The sequence below is a fragment of the Notolepis coatsorum genome (assembly GCF_963971535.1).
Source record: "Notolepis coatsorum genome assembly, contig: SCAFFOLD_676, whole genome shotgun sequence".
NCBI classification, from domain to species: Eukaryota; Metazoa; Chordata; class Actinopteri; order Aulopiformes; family Paralepididae; genus Notolepis; species Notolepis coatsorum.
Window position 1 is genome coordinate 49147 of NW_028170657.1, and position 13908 is coordinate 63054.

At 44.3% G+C, this 13908-nt stretch overlaps 1 protein-coding gene across 2 annotated transcripts in view; it reads right to left on the reverse strand.

Annotated features, from left to right (window-relative positions):
• LOC311248474 (lateral signaling target protein 2 homolog) overlaps window positions 1-13908 on the reverse strand; it is a gene marked incomplete at its 3' end in the record, with an annotated part of 47820 nt that overhangs the window by 13152 nt on the left and 20760 nt on the right. Inside the window, exons 7-8 of one of the 2 annotated variants that reach the window (XM_084339350.1) lie at window positions 11386-12867; window positions 11002-11097 (exon numbers count right to left, since the gene is read on the reverse strand). In XM_084339350.1, coding sequence (XP_084195476.1) covers window positions 11002-11097; window positions 11386-12867 — 1578 coding nt within the window. Of the gene's footprint in view, window positions 1-11001; window positions 11125-11385; window positions 12868-13908 lie in introns of both variants that reach the window. The other variant, XM_084339349.1, reaches the window with a different exon arrangement.

The following is a 13908-nucleotide window of genomic DNA, read 5'->3' on the forward strand; positions in this document are numbered from 1 at the left end:
CTTGTTTTTCTTTTTGTCTCGTTTTTGCTTGCTTATGGTGTGGATGATGGCATAGAGATGAACTGGAGGATCCCCCCCCCCACCTTGTCCCAATTTGTGTTTTTGTAATGTAAGTAACTGTACGTGAAAAATCTATAATAAAAAAAATAATAAAAAAATAACTAAAAATAACTAAATTAGTTCATTTTTGAAACCATGAACTTCAGTTCAACATTTTGAATTATGAACTATGAACTGAACTAGTTCATTTTAAAAATTTTGAACTGTGAACTGAACTAGTTCATGTAGAAAGTGAACTTTCCCAACACGATTGGCTACTGTGAATATATATTCCAGGCTGATTCCCGTCGCGCGATCACTTCCATGTTGAGCAGACGGCTTGCCACAGCTCAGGGAGCCAGCTGGCCCCACCTCTACATATCACAGATCCCAGGTCAGTCTAAGCGACTGACGTGCAGTTTTCAGGGATAGACGATAGGGGGCGCTTTTTTCCATTCCGAGCTGCTGGAGGAGCTGGTGTACCAACGGGAGACTCTGTTGATGAAATATGAATTTAGATCGCTAATAAAAAAATAAAACGATAATTGTCGTTGTGGGCATTCAGGGGGGGGGGGGGGCTGATAAAACGTCATATGACGTTTTGGGCATTGAAAGTGTTTTTTTTTTTTTTTTTTTTAAAGGTTTTAAAAAAAATTATATAATTGCATCATTCCAAATCGCGATTTCGATTTAAAATAGATTAATCGTGCAGCCCTAGTTTCGATGCAGCGTATTGCAGTGTGAACAGGTACAATGCCTATATTCCAATAACTATGTGATCATGAGAATAAAGCAATTAAAACATGGGTCATGTAAATGTCTTAAAGGGGAACTATCTTATAAATGGCCTTTTTGAGTGTTTAGCATTGTTTCCTAGCTATGTGAACTTATATTAATATGATCTATGTCTCAAAATTCTCATATTGGCGCATTCTTCCAATTCTCCTCTCACAATATTCACCCTCACTGAACTGAGTCGTTTGAAAATGTGCCCTATATGTGATGTCATATAGTCACTGCTGCATGTTAATGTTCAGGCGAACACGACGCTCCGCAGTGGTTTAGGAGCCGCCCTGCAGCCCAGGCTCAAAACAGCTCGAGATCTTGAGGTAGAAAAATGCTGTTTTTGAGGACTTGATTAGAAATACAAAACAATGAATAAAAAAAATATATATATTACAGAGGTGTTCCATAGACTCACAGGAATTGTGTAAAAGTGCCCAAATAGTGAAATAAATAGTAAAATAGTTCCCCTTTAATATAATTATGTAACTTCAAGGGCAATGTAATAAAGATATGTGGCATACTGTAGTATTGGTTAGAATATTGTATTTTTTTTTTATCCACTTTTTCTCCCATTTTCTATATTTTTCTCCCATCCCAATTTCGTATCATCCAATTCAACCCTCCCCTGTCACGGACGCTGTTTCTTGCCTCCCACAAGCCGGCTGCAATGTGGACTAAGTCATACATAGCACAAGTCCCCTCCGGTACTTGAGGTAACAGCAGTCGCATCTTTTCACCTGCGCAGCTCGATCTCTCAGTGGCGAGGAGTAACGCGTGGGAGGCTCACGCTGCCCCCGACACTTCCTGATTCTACTGCGCAGGCGCACCAACCGACCTGTAGGAGTCGCTGTCCACAACGCCCGATCCCACCCATCAGTTTCCCACCCCCTAATACGGCCAATGTGTATTAGTACGGACGACCAGCTAAACTGAAAGCAAATGTGGAGCGCTGGGCTCGAACTGACGAGCCCAGCGTCTCCAGCATTTCGTGCCGAGCGCCTTGCCCACTACACCACGTAGCCTAGAATATTGTATTTGTATACCATAATATGAGTCAAGATAAGAGAAATGTTGTCAAGCCACGTTTTTTCACTCTTTGATAAACCTATGATCAACGACATATTAAAGGATAGAAATATATCCATCAACTATATATATACATTTTTTTATCCACTTTGTCTCCTTATTTTTATTTTATTTTTCTCCCATCCCAATTCCGTTGTGACGTACCTGGGTACGTGGGTTGGTCATTACCATTATTACTGTATTTATGACACCTTCTGAACATCAGGTTAGTATATTTAATGTGTTGTGTTTTGTATGTGATGTGTGTGTGTGTGAACATGAGAGCTAATGCTGTCTCTTTTCTCTCCCTGTCAGGTGCTGCCCGTCCCTACACTGAAGAGTGCTGATTGCCTAATGAATGACAGCTGATGGCAATCACCTCGAGAGGGGCGGGTAGACAAATACCTGACAGCACACACACGTCTGGGCGCCTCATTCTGTCAATTGCCAGTGACCAGAGTAGAGTGAGGTTGCCATTGTTTGCCACTGTGGTGGAATTGATACTGTGCTTATCTACTGCTTTGGGTGGACTAAAGTACTGGTATATGTATATAGATATTGTTGGCCTCTGCGCCACTCCTCCATTGGAGTAAGTATTCTCTTGTTGGCTTTAGGCCTAATCCCACTGAGTGTGGAATTGTACCTTTGGTACCTTTGCTGGGGGTTTTCCCAGTACCAACCTCTGGCTGGTTGGTGAGTGTCTGTGGGCGCTTATCTAGTTTACTTTGTATTATACTTACCTTGTGTGTTCTCCCTTTATCCCTCTCCCTGTTTGTTAATTGTTTGTGGGTTGTTTTTTCCCTTTGTTGCCTATTTAAATATCAGTGGAGGTTTAAATCCCTACCCGGCATAATAAATATAATTTACTATTTTTGGAACAACGTCTTGTGTTTATTATTACCCACCTGCCCGGGACTGTTTTGAAAGCATTTACTGAGAGAGGCTGCTTTTGCTCATGTGTAGCCAGCTCCAGTTATTATTCTGTGTGGTCCTTAGACCTTTGTACATGACATCCGTGTTTCCAAGTCTCCCCTCCCCTGTCTTGAACGTTGCTCGCATATGCCCCCCACTGGTCGGTTGTAGGGAGGATAGAAGCCTTGCATCACGTGTCCCCTCCGGTACACGAGGAGGCAGCCTGTCACATCTTTTCACCTGCCAGCGCGGACTCTCATTGGCGAGGTGTAACGTGTGGGAGGCTCACACTAGCCCCGCTATTTCCTGTCTCTGCTGTGCAGGCGTCCCCCAACCGACCTGTAGGAGTCGCTGTCCACAACGTCCAGATTACCACCCATCGACTTCCACCCGCTGACTCTGCCAATTGAGCCAGTATGACGGCCGGCCCAAGCCTGAGGCAATGCTGACACCCGGAATCGAGACTAGAGTCTCTTGCATTGGTGACGAGCGCAATCTCCGCTGCGCCACCCAGCCGCCTATCCATCAACTATATTTGATTACATCCAGTCTTCACACTTCTCTTATCTCTGTAGTGACAGGAATAACTTGCAGGAAAAGTACTATGTACAGCAATGAGAAACACTATGGTAGCAATGTGACTGCAGATTATGACACAGAGGAATGACTGATGGGGGAGGGGGAGCGATAGACACATCAATCAAGAATTGCAGCATGCAAGAATTGCTGTTGTAATTACCGTTGGGTAACAATTAGATTAATGTGGGCATGTAAACATGGTCGTTATGATAAAAAGCAGTAAGTTGTTAACTTGTTTAGCTTCAAGCTGGATTTGATCAACTGAAAGTGGTGAGACGACTGCATCGGCTGACTTGAAAAGGTCATAACGACAGAACTGGAATGGATCGAGAGGGCCTTTCCAAGTGGATCTCACGGTAGTTTCCAAACTATATTATGGATACTGTTGTCATGTAAATAAGCTTTGTGGTAGTCACCGACACTAGAGTTAAGAGCACTCCAGACTAGGGCCAACTAACGTTCTGCAATGGCGATCGCCTAGGGCAGGGGTGGCCAACCAGTCAGAGACTAAGAGCCACAAAAAATGACTGTGGTACCACAAAGAGCCACACCATACCAGCGTTTCTCAACTTTTTTTTCAGTCATGGCACCCTTCATGTGTTTATAGGTCTCACCCTCTGGCCTCTGAAGTTGCTAATGTCTTTTTTATTTGGGCCTCACAGGGTTAAAAGTACCCTGTGAGACCCACGGTTGCAAAATTACAAAATCACTTTTAGCCATTTAAAAAAATAATGTTTATTTAAAAAATGTTAAAGGGGAACTATTTTACTATTTCTTTCACTATTTGGGCACTTTTACACAATTCCTGTGAGTCTATGGAACACCTAGGTTTTTTTTTTTTTTAAATGCATTGTTTTGTATTTCTAATCAAGTACTAAAAACCGCATTTTTCTACCTCAAGATCTTAAGCCGTTTTGAGGCTGGGCTCCAACCACTGTGTGGCCTGGTGCCAACTGCCACATCAACTGCCACATTATTATGCAGCTGAGAAATCTCTGACATCACAGATATGCACATTTTCAGATGACTCAGTTCAGTGAGGGTGAATATTGTGAGAGGAGAATTGGAAGAATTCGCCAATATGAGAATTAGAGACATATATCCTATTAATATAAGTCCACATAGCTAAGAAACAATGGTAAACACTGAAAAAAGCCATTTATAAGATAGTTCCCCTTTAAGCACATGTATAGTCAATTGGTCCTGTTGTTCAGCCTCACAATGCTATTTGATAGTAAATGTGTTTATATGTCCCACCCTCTGGCCTCTGAAGTTGCTAATTTCTTTTTAATTTGGGCCTCACAGTGTTAACCTCTTAAGCCCGAGATATACAGTAAAAGTGTATATTTTCAGCATTATGTTTGTTTACCAATTATTTTAACTGTTATTAGTGAAATATAAGATTATAGAAATCTCAGGGCATTGAGTCGGAAACCGGCGCATATTGACAGGAGGAAGTGGCACAGCCAAAAGTGAGTGTAGTCTTTTGAAGGAAGATACTCAGGGCTTTCAAATTTCGAAAAACTACCCTACCCAGCTCACACCAGCCCCTGTCAATCATCTGACTTCTGGATTTACTTTTTAATTTCTCTTATTTTTTGGGATTATCTCCCACAAACCTGAACGTTATTGCCATAAAACAGAACGCAGTTAGTTTCTCTACCTTTCTGTGAACGTCTTGCAAAAAACGGTGTTGCAATATGATGAAAAATGGTGGAGAAATTTACATTATAAAAAAGATGGCAGAATTCAGTACTGTATCTACAAAACCTTCTGTTTAATCATCTTCCCTTTATTCATTTGCTTAGATTTTTCAGGTCTGGTCAATTTTAGCATGGTGTTATTTACAGTCAAAGATAATTTTTTTTTTAAATAGAATTGATATTCTCCTTTGGTTCATTACAATTTACTCAAGCCTAGTAACAGACACACTATTTCTGACACTGATCCATATATGTCCCTAGATTCAGATACCAAGAACATGCAAATGGACCATTTAAAAAAAATTGTAAATGTTTATTCTACGTCCTTATGGAATGAGTGACTCGAACCCAGCGTCTCCAGCATTGGTGGTGAGTGCCTTGCCCACTGCACCACCTAGCCGCCCTGCCACTAACCTTTATAATAGGTAGAGTCCCTGACATGTGTTGTTATAGGCTTAACCCTTTCACTACCACACTACCAAAGGGTTAACCCTTACACTGCGACAATACAGAGGGTTAACCCTTTCACTGCCACACGGTTAACCGTCTGTAGTGTGGTAGTGAAAGGTTAACCTTCTGTAGTGTGGTAGTGAAATGGTTAAGAGCCTTTGATTTAGTAGCTTTGATGATTCATTTGGCCACAGGATTAGGCTATCGTAGAGGCGTAGACAGATGAGTGAAAAAAAAAAAAAGTAAAAAAAAAAAAAAAAAAAAAGTAAAAAAAAAAAAAAAAATTATAATTTTTTTTTATGGATGGAAGAGCCGCACATTGACGGGCAAAGAGCCGCATGCGGCTCGCAAGCCGCGGGTTGGCCACCCCTGGCCTAGGGGTTCCCAAACTTTTCAGGCCGCGACCCCCGAAATAACAGTGTCAGAGAGCCGCGACACCCACTATTATAGGAGGTAAAAAAATATAAATACTTTTATAAATGGAAATGTATGGTTGAAACATGCAAACGTTCAAACGCACACACACTAATAAGCATTGGAGGCTTTTAACCAGGGCCGGACAGGGGAAATCATTCAGGCCAGGATATATAGTGCGAAATATAGCCCCAGTCAGGCCACTTTTTAAACGGGGGTCTGGGGGTCCCCACCAGGACATTTAGTTACAAAGACTTCATTTCCTGCATTCTGGTGTAGGCATTTTTTTTTATTTGTACCCTTTAAATGCCAGTGTTTGTGATGGCATCACAAATTATGCAAATTAAAACAGGCTAGCGTATGATTAGCAACAACAGTGTTTTTGATGTATTTAGTTTTTTGTAAGGGTCGCGCCTCCACCAATCACATGCGGCTCCCTTTGTGTGTGTGTGTGTGTGTGTGTGTGACTGTGTGTGTGTGCGTGTGTGTGTGTGAGCAAGAGAGATAGAGACAGTTCTCCAACTTGTGTGGGTTACAGTGATCTCCTGGTTGTACCCCACCTAGGTTATCTAACTATTGGCCTGGCCTGATTCTAAGTTCAGTGGCCTGACTGCATTAAAAAAAAAAATAATAATAATATTTTTTAAATTCTTTTGTGGAAATCTTTCATTTTCTTTTAAACTTTTTTTAAATCATCTGGTGACCCCCCCCCATGGCGGCTCCCCACTGGCCTAGACGAGCGAACTATTGGAGATTATTATGAAGAGGACAAACAGTGACGATCCATCCATAGCATAAGGTGCGTTTTCACCAGACTATGTTGGATTCTAGTATTTTCAAACAGGCTGTTTTGATGTAACGATAACGTTATCTGTTGGGCGCTGCCAGGGCCAACTAACGTTATTTATTGTTCTGACCCAAGACACTTCGGAGCAAGAGTGGACAGGGTTTTGGTGGACCTGCTGACAAAAGTAACGTCTATTTTACCGAACCCCATCATAAAACATGCCTTTGTAATGATCCCAGAAAACGATTCTACTTCATTCTACTATGGTCATGTTACCTTTGACCTGGAAATAATATAGGTGGCAGGCGAGCAACCCGCATGAAATGCACATATGCGCACAAAACACGTCATATCTCGCATTCCAGAAAATGGAACTGGATTTTGAAACGGGACGATTTTTAGCATGGGATAGCGTAGGCATGGCCGCCTAGTTATAGTTGAAAGTGGGGGTGCAAGAATATTTTTTTTTATTATTATTATTTTTTTTTATTATTATTATTTTTTTTTTGACAGGCAAGGGGTGGTTTGGAGGGGGTCCATGGCAGACCTTTTTTTTTTTTTTTAAATGTAATGAACCTGTACGTGCAATTTCCTGCAATATAGAGCCTTCAATCTTGACCAATAAAGCTGCTCTTTTCACTATAAAACTCAGTTTATATTGCAGTATGATAGCCAATTACTATAATAATAATATATTATACTGTATATACACTGTATATTGATTTTTCGCTCATTCATTTTTATTAAATCAATCTCCTTTCAAATAGGCCAAGTTTTTAATAAGAAAGAGAAAAAAGATATATTTCTATTACCTGTAAATCTTGTGTCTCTTTCTCTCCTTCTCTGCCTCCTCCCTGAGTCTGCAGTGCACAATCATGACATTGATCTCAAAAAAAAAAAAAAAAAAAGTAAAAAGTAAAAAAAAAAAAATGGAGGCCCCTCGTCACTATAGGCCCACGGGCCGCGGCCGTCGTTAATCCGGCCCTGCTCGTCTGCCATATAGATAGCGATAACGTTTGGAAATGAAGTCAACGTCATCCAGCTGAGCTCACACCACATATCTAGATAACGTTAGCTAGCGGCTAGCACTAAAGCTAACGCCAACCAGAGAGGGAAACGTTATTATTATTTATTCGAGGAAACCGTATGATTGACCAGATCGCAATTCGGGACCGTGAAACACTTTTATGTATTGCGTGGTAGAACCGTAGAAGTTCTACTACCACTCAATAGTAACTTATGTCTAACATAATCCTTTTATTTGAACAACTTACTGGAAAAGCCTGCCTGCCTCACTGCCTGCCACCAATATTATGACACACTCTGTGGGCTTTGATATTTACACTGACTCCTGCCTGCAGCCAGACTGCAGCGCTGTGAGGCAGTGAGCCAAGGTCTACGCGCTGGAGATGGGAGGAACTGGATCAAACCATAATGGGGGGGGGGGGGGGGGGGGTTCGCAATCTTTGGAAACTTAAAAACGTGTTATTAAGTGTCATTGCGTATTATTAATTTGATTGAAATTACGTAGTTATGCTTAGATTTATATATTGGGGGGGGGGTATATCATATTTTTCATATGATCAAAAAGTGGTGGAGCAAGATCATATCCTTGCTCCCCCAAGTTCAATAGTCCTGGAGCACGTGCATCGTCTGCTCTATTGCGCAGGCGTCTACGTAGGAACGAAGGTATGTAGAACTAAACGTTTTTTCCCCTGTTGGAGTATATATATTTCCTTTCAAATGAGCCATACTATTGTCTCCATAGCTATAATATAGAATATACGATGGGTCTGCAAACACCGTGAAAATGGTAAAAAAAAAAAACTCGCGCCAGGGCAGTCAAAGAGTTAATGCTTGCTTGTTAGCTTTTTATCAGGCATATCTTCAACCAAATGATCAATAACAGAGTGTGTGTTGCCAGACCTATTCCACACTTCTATTAGTGTAACAGTGGAAGAAAACTGTCCTATGGAATTCCAAGCCAACAACACGCTGCCACTAACCTTTATTTCTTTTTGATCCACTTTTTCTCCCAATTTCGTATCGTCCAATTCAACCCTCCCCTGTCTCGAACGCTGTTTCTTGCCTCCCACAAGCCGGTTGCAATGTGGACGAAGCCATACATAGCACGAGTCCCCTCCGATACTCGAGGTAGCAGCCGTCGCATCTTTTCACCTGCGCGGCGTGATCTTTCAGTGTCAGGGGTCTGCGCTTTGGAGGGGCGCCGCCCCCATCGCTTCTTGATTCTACTGCGCAGGCGCACCAACCGACCTGTAGGAGTCGCTGTCCACAACGTCCGATCCCCACCCCTCCCCCTAATACTGCCAATTGTATTAGTACGGACGACCAGCCAAACTGAAAACAATGTGGAGAGCTGGGCTCGAACCCAGCGTCTCCAGCATTGGTGGTGAATGCCTTGCCCACTGCACCACCTAGCCGCCCTGCCACTAACCTTTATAATAGGTAGAGTCCCTGACATGTGTTGTTATAGGCTTAACCCTTTCACTACCACACTACCAAAGGGTTAACCCTTACACTGCGACAATACAGAAGGTTAACCCTTTCACTGCCACACGGTTAACCGTCTGTAGTGTGGTAGTGAAAGGTTAACCTTCTGTAGTGTGGTAGTGAAATGGTTAAGAGCCTTTGATTTAGTAGCTTTGATGATTCATTTGGCCACAGGATTAGGCTATCGTAGAGGCGTAGACAGATGAGTGAATGCGATATATTACCAAACGTGCGATAATTTTGCAGCCAATTCATGTTGAAGTTGGACAAGTTTAGACTTTGAGAAATGACACAGGCGTGGATACTGGATATACGGTAGGCTATAAGTCAGGGCAGGGTTAGGCTTTTTTTGCCCCCCTTAATTGATTTTCGGGGGCTTTTTTTTTTTTTTTATTTCGGGGGCACAGAATTTTTATGATGAAAATTAACATAAAGATTATAAAACATTGTTGACACTTTTTTTTACAGTCTTCGTCCCTATGTTTGATAACGTAATGTTAATGTCTCCATATATAGGGCTCTACGCTAACTTTTTTCCCCAAGGAGCACATGTGCTCCTAAATAAAATGTTAATAAATAAAATCTAAATAAAAATTTAGGAGCACAGTGAAACATTTTCACAATTGCACACACATATTATTAGGGGCAAATACGAGGGAAATGCTCGCACTGTACAGCATATATATAATTAGTAAACTGTCGGGGGCTTTTCTTGCCCCCCTTAACTGATTTTCGAGGGCATTTGGTAAATTTTCGAGGGCATTTTGCCCCAAGCCCCCGTTAATTTCGAACCCTGAGTCAGGGGATTATCCCGCATGTTGCAGGCTGCCCACTGTTGTCTTGCACTTCTTCTGTGTGGGACACGCTGTGCTTATTCAGACTGGACTCAGCTTACATATAACTGAACTGTCAATGTTGTAGCTGTTGTTAATAACATTGAAGGGTTAATATTAACCCTTGATTAGGTCACAGACTGCACAGTGTGTGAAGTGTGCTTTTTGATTACACTGCATCTTTCGGTAGTTGAGAGAAGACAGGACAAAATGAAGTGAACCAGGATCAGTCTGCACTGATGCCCCTTCCAAGTGTCTGTGTGTCCTGTCTGCTAGACCGGTTCTGGCACTTGACATATTATGCTATGTTGTATAAACTCAAGTCATTACAAAGTAACAAGTCAGCCACCAAGATTCTGGAATTCAGGTGACCAGCGTACGGTGCTCAGAAAGACTATCCGGATGGATGTGGACTGGTGTGAAAGGCGTATGTAACTCGGTGCGTGAGATTCCCAAAGTTAGAATGTTCATCACAACAGTCGCTGTAATGTTCATCCAAATGATGTCTTTGCCATGGCAATGCATTGCTCTTCTGAGTCTCTCGCACATACAGATAGAATATTGACACTCAATATTCAATTTCTACGGGTTTCGAACACTAAACTCATTTACATGACAACATAAAACATGAACTTCTATGTCAGCCATCAATGACTATTTAAGAATGAATTTTAGTTGAGAATGATTACACATAATTGAGAAAATTCACATTGCGGCCATTTTGCTCTTATGTCATGCTCACCTTGGGTGGGAACAGGGTGGAAATGAATCCCAACCTGAGCATGACATAAGAGCATGGCATAAGAAAATAGCCACTGTGTGAATATGGTAAATTCCAAACTCATGTATCCCACAACCTATAACATTATGACCAATAATCCCCCCACACAAATTACACAAATCACACACACACACAGGTTACCTGGGGGTGTATGCACTGCTGGACAGACTACATGTGGTGACAGACACACTCTCACAGTCACTACTTGACACTGAGCTGATAGGAGAGATCTGAAAACTAAAAACAACCAAAAAGAAACAAAAGAATTAAGGATAAAAACATAGGAATGGCAAAAATAAAAACACAGAAATCACATTATAAAAAGGACAGCATGAGGAAAGTGCAAGCAACAAAGAAAAACAACACAGCCTCAAAGCAACACACGAAATAACTGAAAAAGTGATGAAATGTGGTGGAAATCAAACAAGAAGACGGTTGAGACTAGAATCAGAGAGAAGCTGACGAGCCACCATTCAAACACCAACAAACCCAGAAGGGAAGTGACCCTCAAAAATGACAGCCCACCTCTTCCTGCTGTCCTCCTTGGCTTCCCTCTCAGAGTCCTTGTTCCCCGGCTTGTCCCTCTCGCGCCCCCCACTGGCCTGTCGTCTCCTGCCAGTCCTCCACTGGTGGCTGCAGGGGGCAGGCGCGGCCCCACCGCTGGGGCCTCTGTCCTGAGCCTGGGGCCCGGGGGCCGGGGCCACCACCAGGCACTTCTCACAGAGCTGGGGTCCCTCCTCCTCTAGCAGGAGCTCTGAGGAGCAGCGGGAGGAGGGAGGCGTCAGCTGGGGGGGTTCCCCTTTACCGTGATGAAGCTCCTGACCAAGGGGGCCCAGGCGACAAGCAGAGGATTGGATGACAGACCCGGGGGCCAGGGCCTTACCGTGTTTGTCCAAACCCAGAGTGAGGGCCAGCCCCAGCCCCATCCTGGTGCTCTCCACTGGGTCGTCGTGGCCGTCCTCGCAGCTGCCGCAGCAGACACAGGAGTTGAGCAGGCAGTGTGTGGCCACCAGGGGGCCACAGGGCTCAGTCTCAGATGATGCAGGCCGAGGCAGCAGCAGCTTGTCCACAGCCAGGTCTGTCAGACTGGGGGAGCGAGGGTTGAAGATGACGGTGGCAGACAGCTTCATGCCACCCATACGGTGGGCAATGACCTCAGCGGTCTCCGAGGCGGTGCCCTCTACCACCACCTCCCAGCCGTTGGTGTAAGGCAAAGGTTCTGAACTGGGAGCGGAAATGCAGGGGGGGCGCTTGCCACCGGGACAGGGTGGGTTCTGGCCACGAGGCTGTGGGCACGGTTCCTCTGACCGGGTCTCAGAGGGCCAGCCATTCCTGGCCGAGACCACCAGGGCGCCCGGCCTGCGCTGCACAGGACAGGCAGGTTGCAAGGCTTTGGAAGGCGAGGCCAGACGGCTACAGGCCTCTCTGTCTCCTGCCGCATCCAGGTCCTCCATGAAGAACACCCTGTCCTCCTCCTCTACATACAGGCCTGTCCTGCCCCGGACCCCGAGGAGCCTGCGGAGGGAGGCCTCCGTACTGGAGGCCCCACTAGAGCCCCCCGCCTCCCCTCTGTGGGCCGGCGAGTGTCCCTGGCTGGGAGGGGACAGCAGAGTGGACATCTCGTCTCCCACGCGGTGCACCATCATGTTGAGCTGCTCCAGCTCCTCCTCGTCGTACTGCAAGGAGCAGGCCAGCTCTGCCTCCTCCGCCTCCTCACACAGCAGGCCCTGCTCCTGCTCCTCCTCCCCCTTCTCCGTCTCCACCTCTTCCCAGCCCTTTTCCACAACCTCCAACCCCTCCTCCTGGCCGGGAGAGACAAACGGAGGCAGGTGGTTGTGCTCCTTTCCCTCCTCTTGCTCCACCTCCTCACACTTCTCCTTGGGGGGTTCAGCGACGGGGCTACAGGACGAGGGTGGGTCCGGTGCCGGGTCCTCCCTGTCCTGAGAGATACAGAGGCTCCTCTCCAGTGTCGTCAGCTCCACATCTGTCAGGGTCTGCAGCAGGTCTCTGGACAAACATCACAACAGTGATTCAACATTAAATATGCTCGTCATGGAATCTGGTGATACGTCTCAATGCTGATTGATTGATTGATTGAAAAGTTGATTAACAGATTGCAGAATGGGTACAGTACAGTACAGCTCAATACATACAATTGTTAAGGGGATGCAGACCAGAGAAAGACTTTCGTCTTGTTTACATGATCAGGGTCCCCCATTTTCAATTCATCATAACATATATGACACACACGACATACAGATAGACAGTACTGCTACATCTATACATTTATGACATACCAGATTTGCAAATACAGTACTGTTTGTGATACAAAAAGTGTCCAGAAAAAGAGTGTATATACATTTGACGTAGAAACTGTACATTGGAGGAGGTTGGGTAGGTGGGGGGCTGTACATTGGAGGTAGGTGGGGGACACACACACACACACACACTGTACATTGGAATACTGACAAAGCCATACTTGGTCATTTACTGTACAACTGGGTTAAGACATTTGTAGGGGCCAGTTTCGAATTGCAGTCTCCCATAGGTGTTCTTTGAGAGTGTTTTTGAAAGTGGGTAGTGATTCACATTCCTTTACAGCTTTGGGTAGGGCGTTCCACATTGATGTGGCTTAATTGCGAAACGTGTTTAGTCCCTTGTTTGAGCCGAATCTGGGTTTAACATGATTTGTGGAGCTCCCTCTGGTGTTGTGATCGTGGTATTCACTGACCTTTGGGAAGTATTTTGACATGTACATGGGTACCTTGGTCGTGTAGTGTATCTTGTAGACCAGGCCCATTGCAAATTGCTGTACTCTGTCGTCTACTCTAAGCCATCCTAGGTTTGTCAAAGTGGGCAGGGGTGAGGTGGGTTCTAGGAGTCAGGTCAAGCAGTAAGTCTGACTACGTAGTTTGTTTTGAGATGTTTGTAATTTGTTTTTTAGTGCCTTTGAGGTGCTTTGGTACCATGAGGTGCAAGCATAGTTGTAGTACCCTTGAATGAGTGCTCCTGCCAGAGTCTTCAGGGTATTCTTGTTTACCAGAGAGG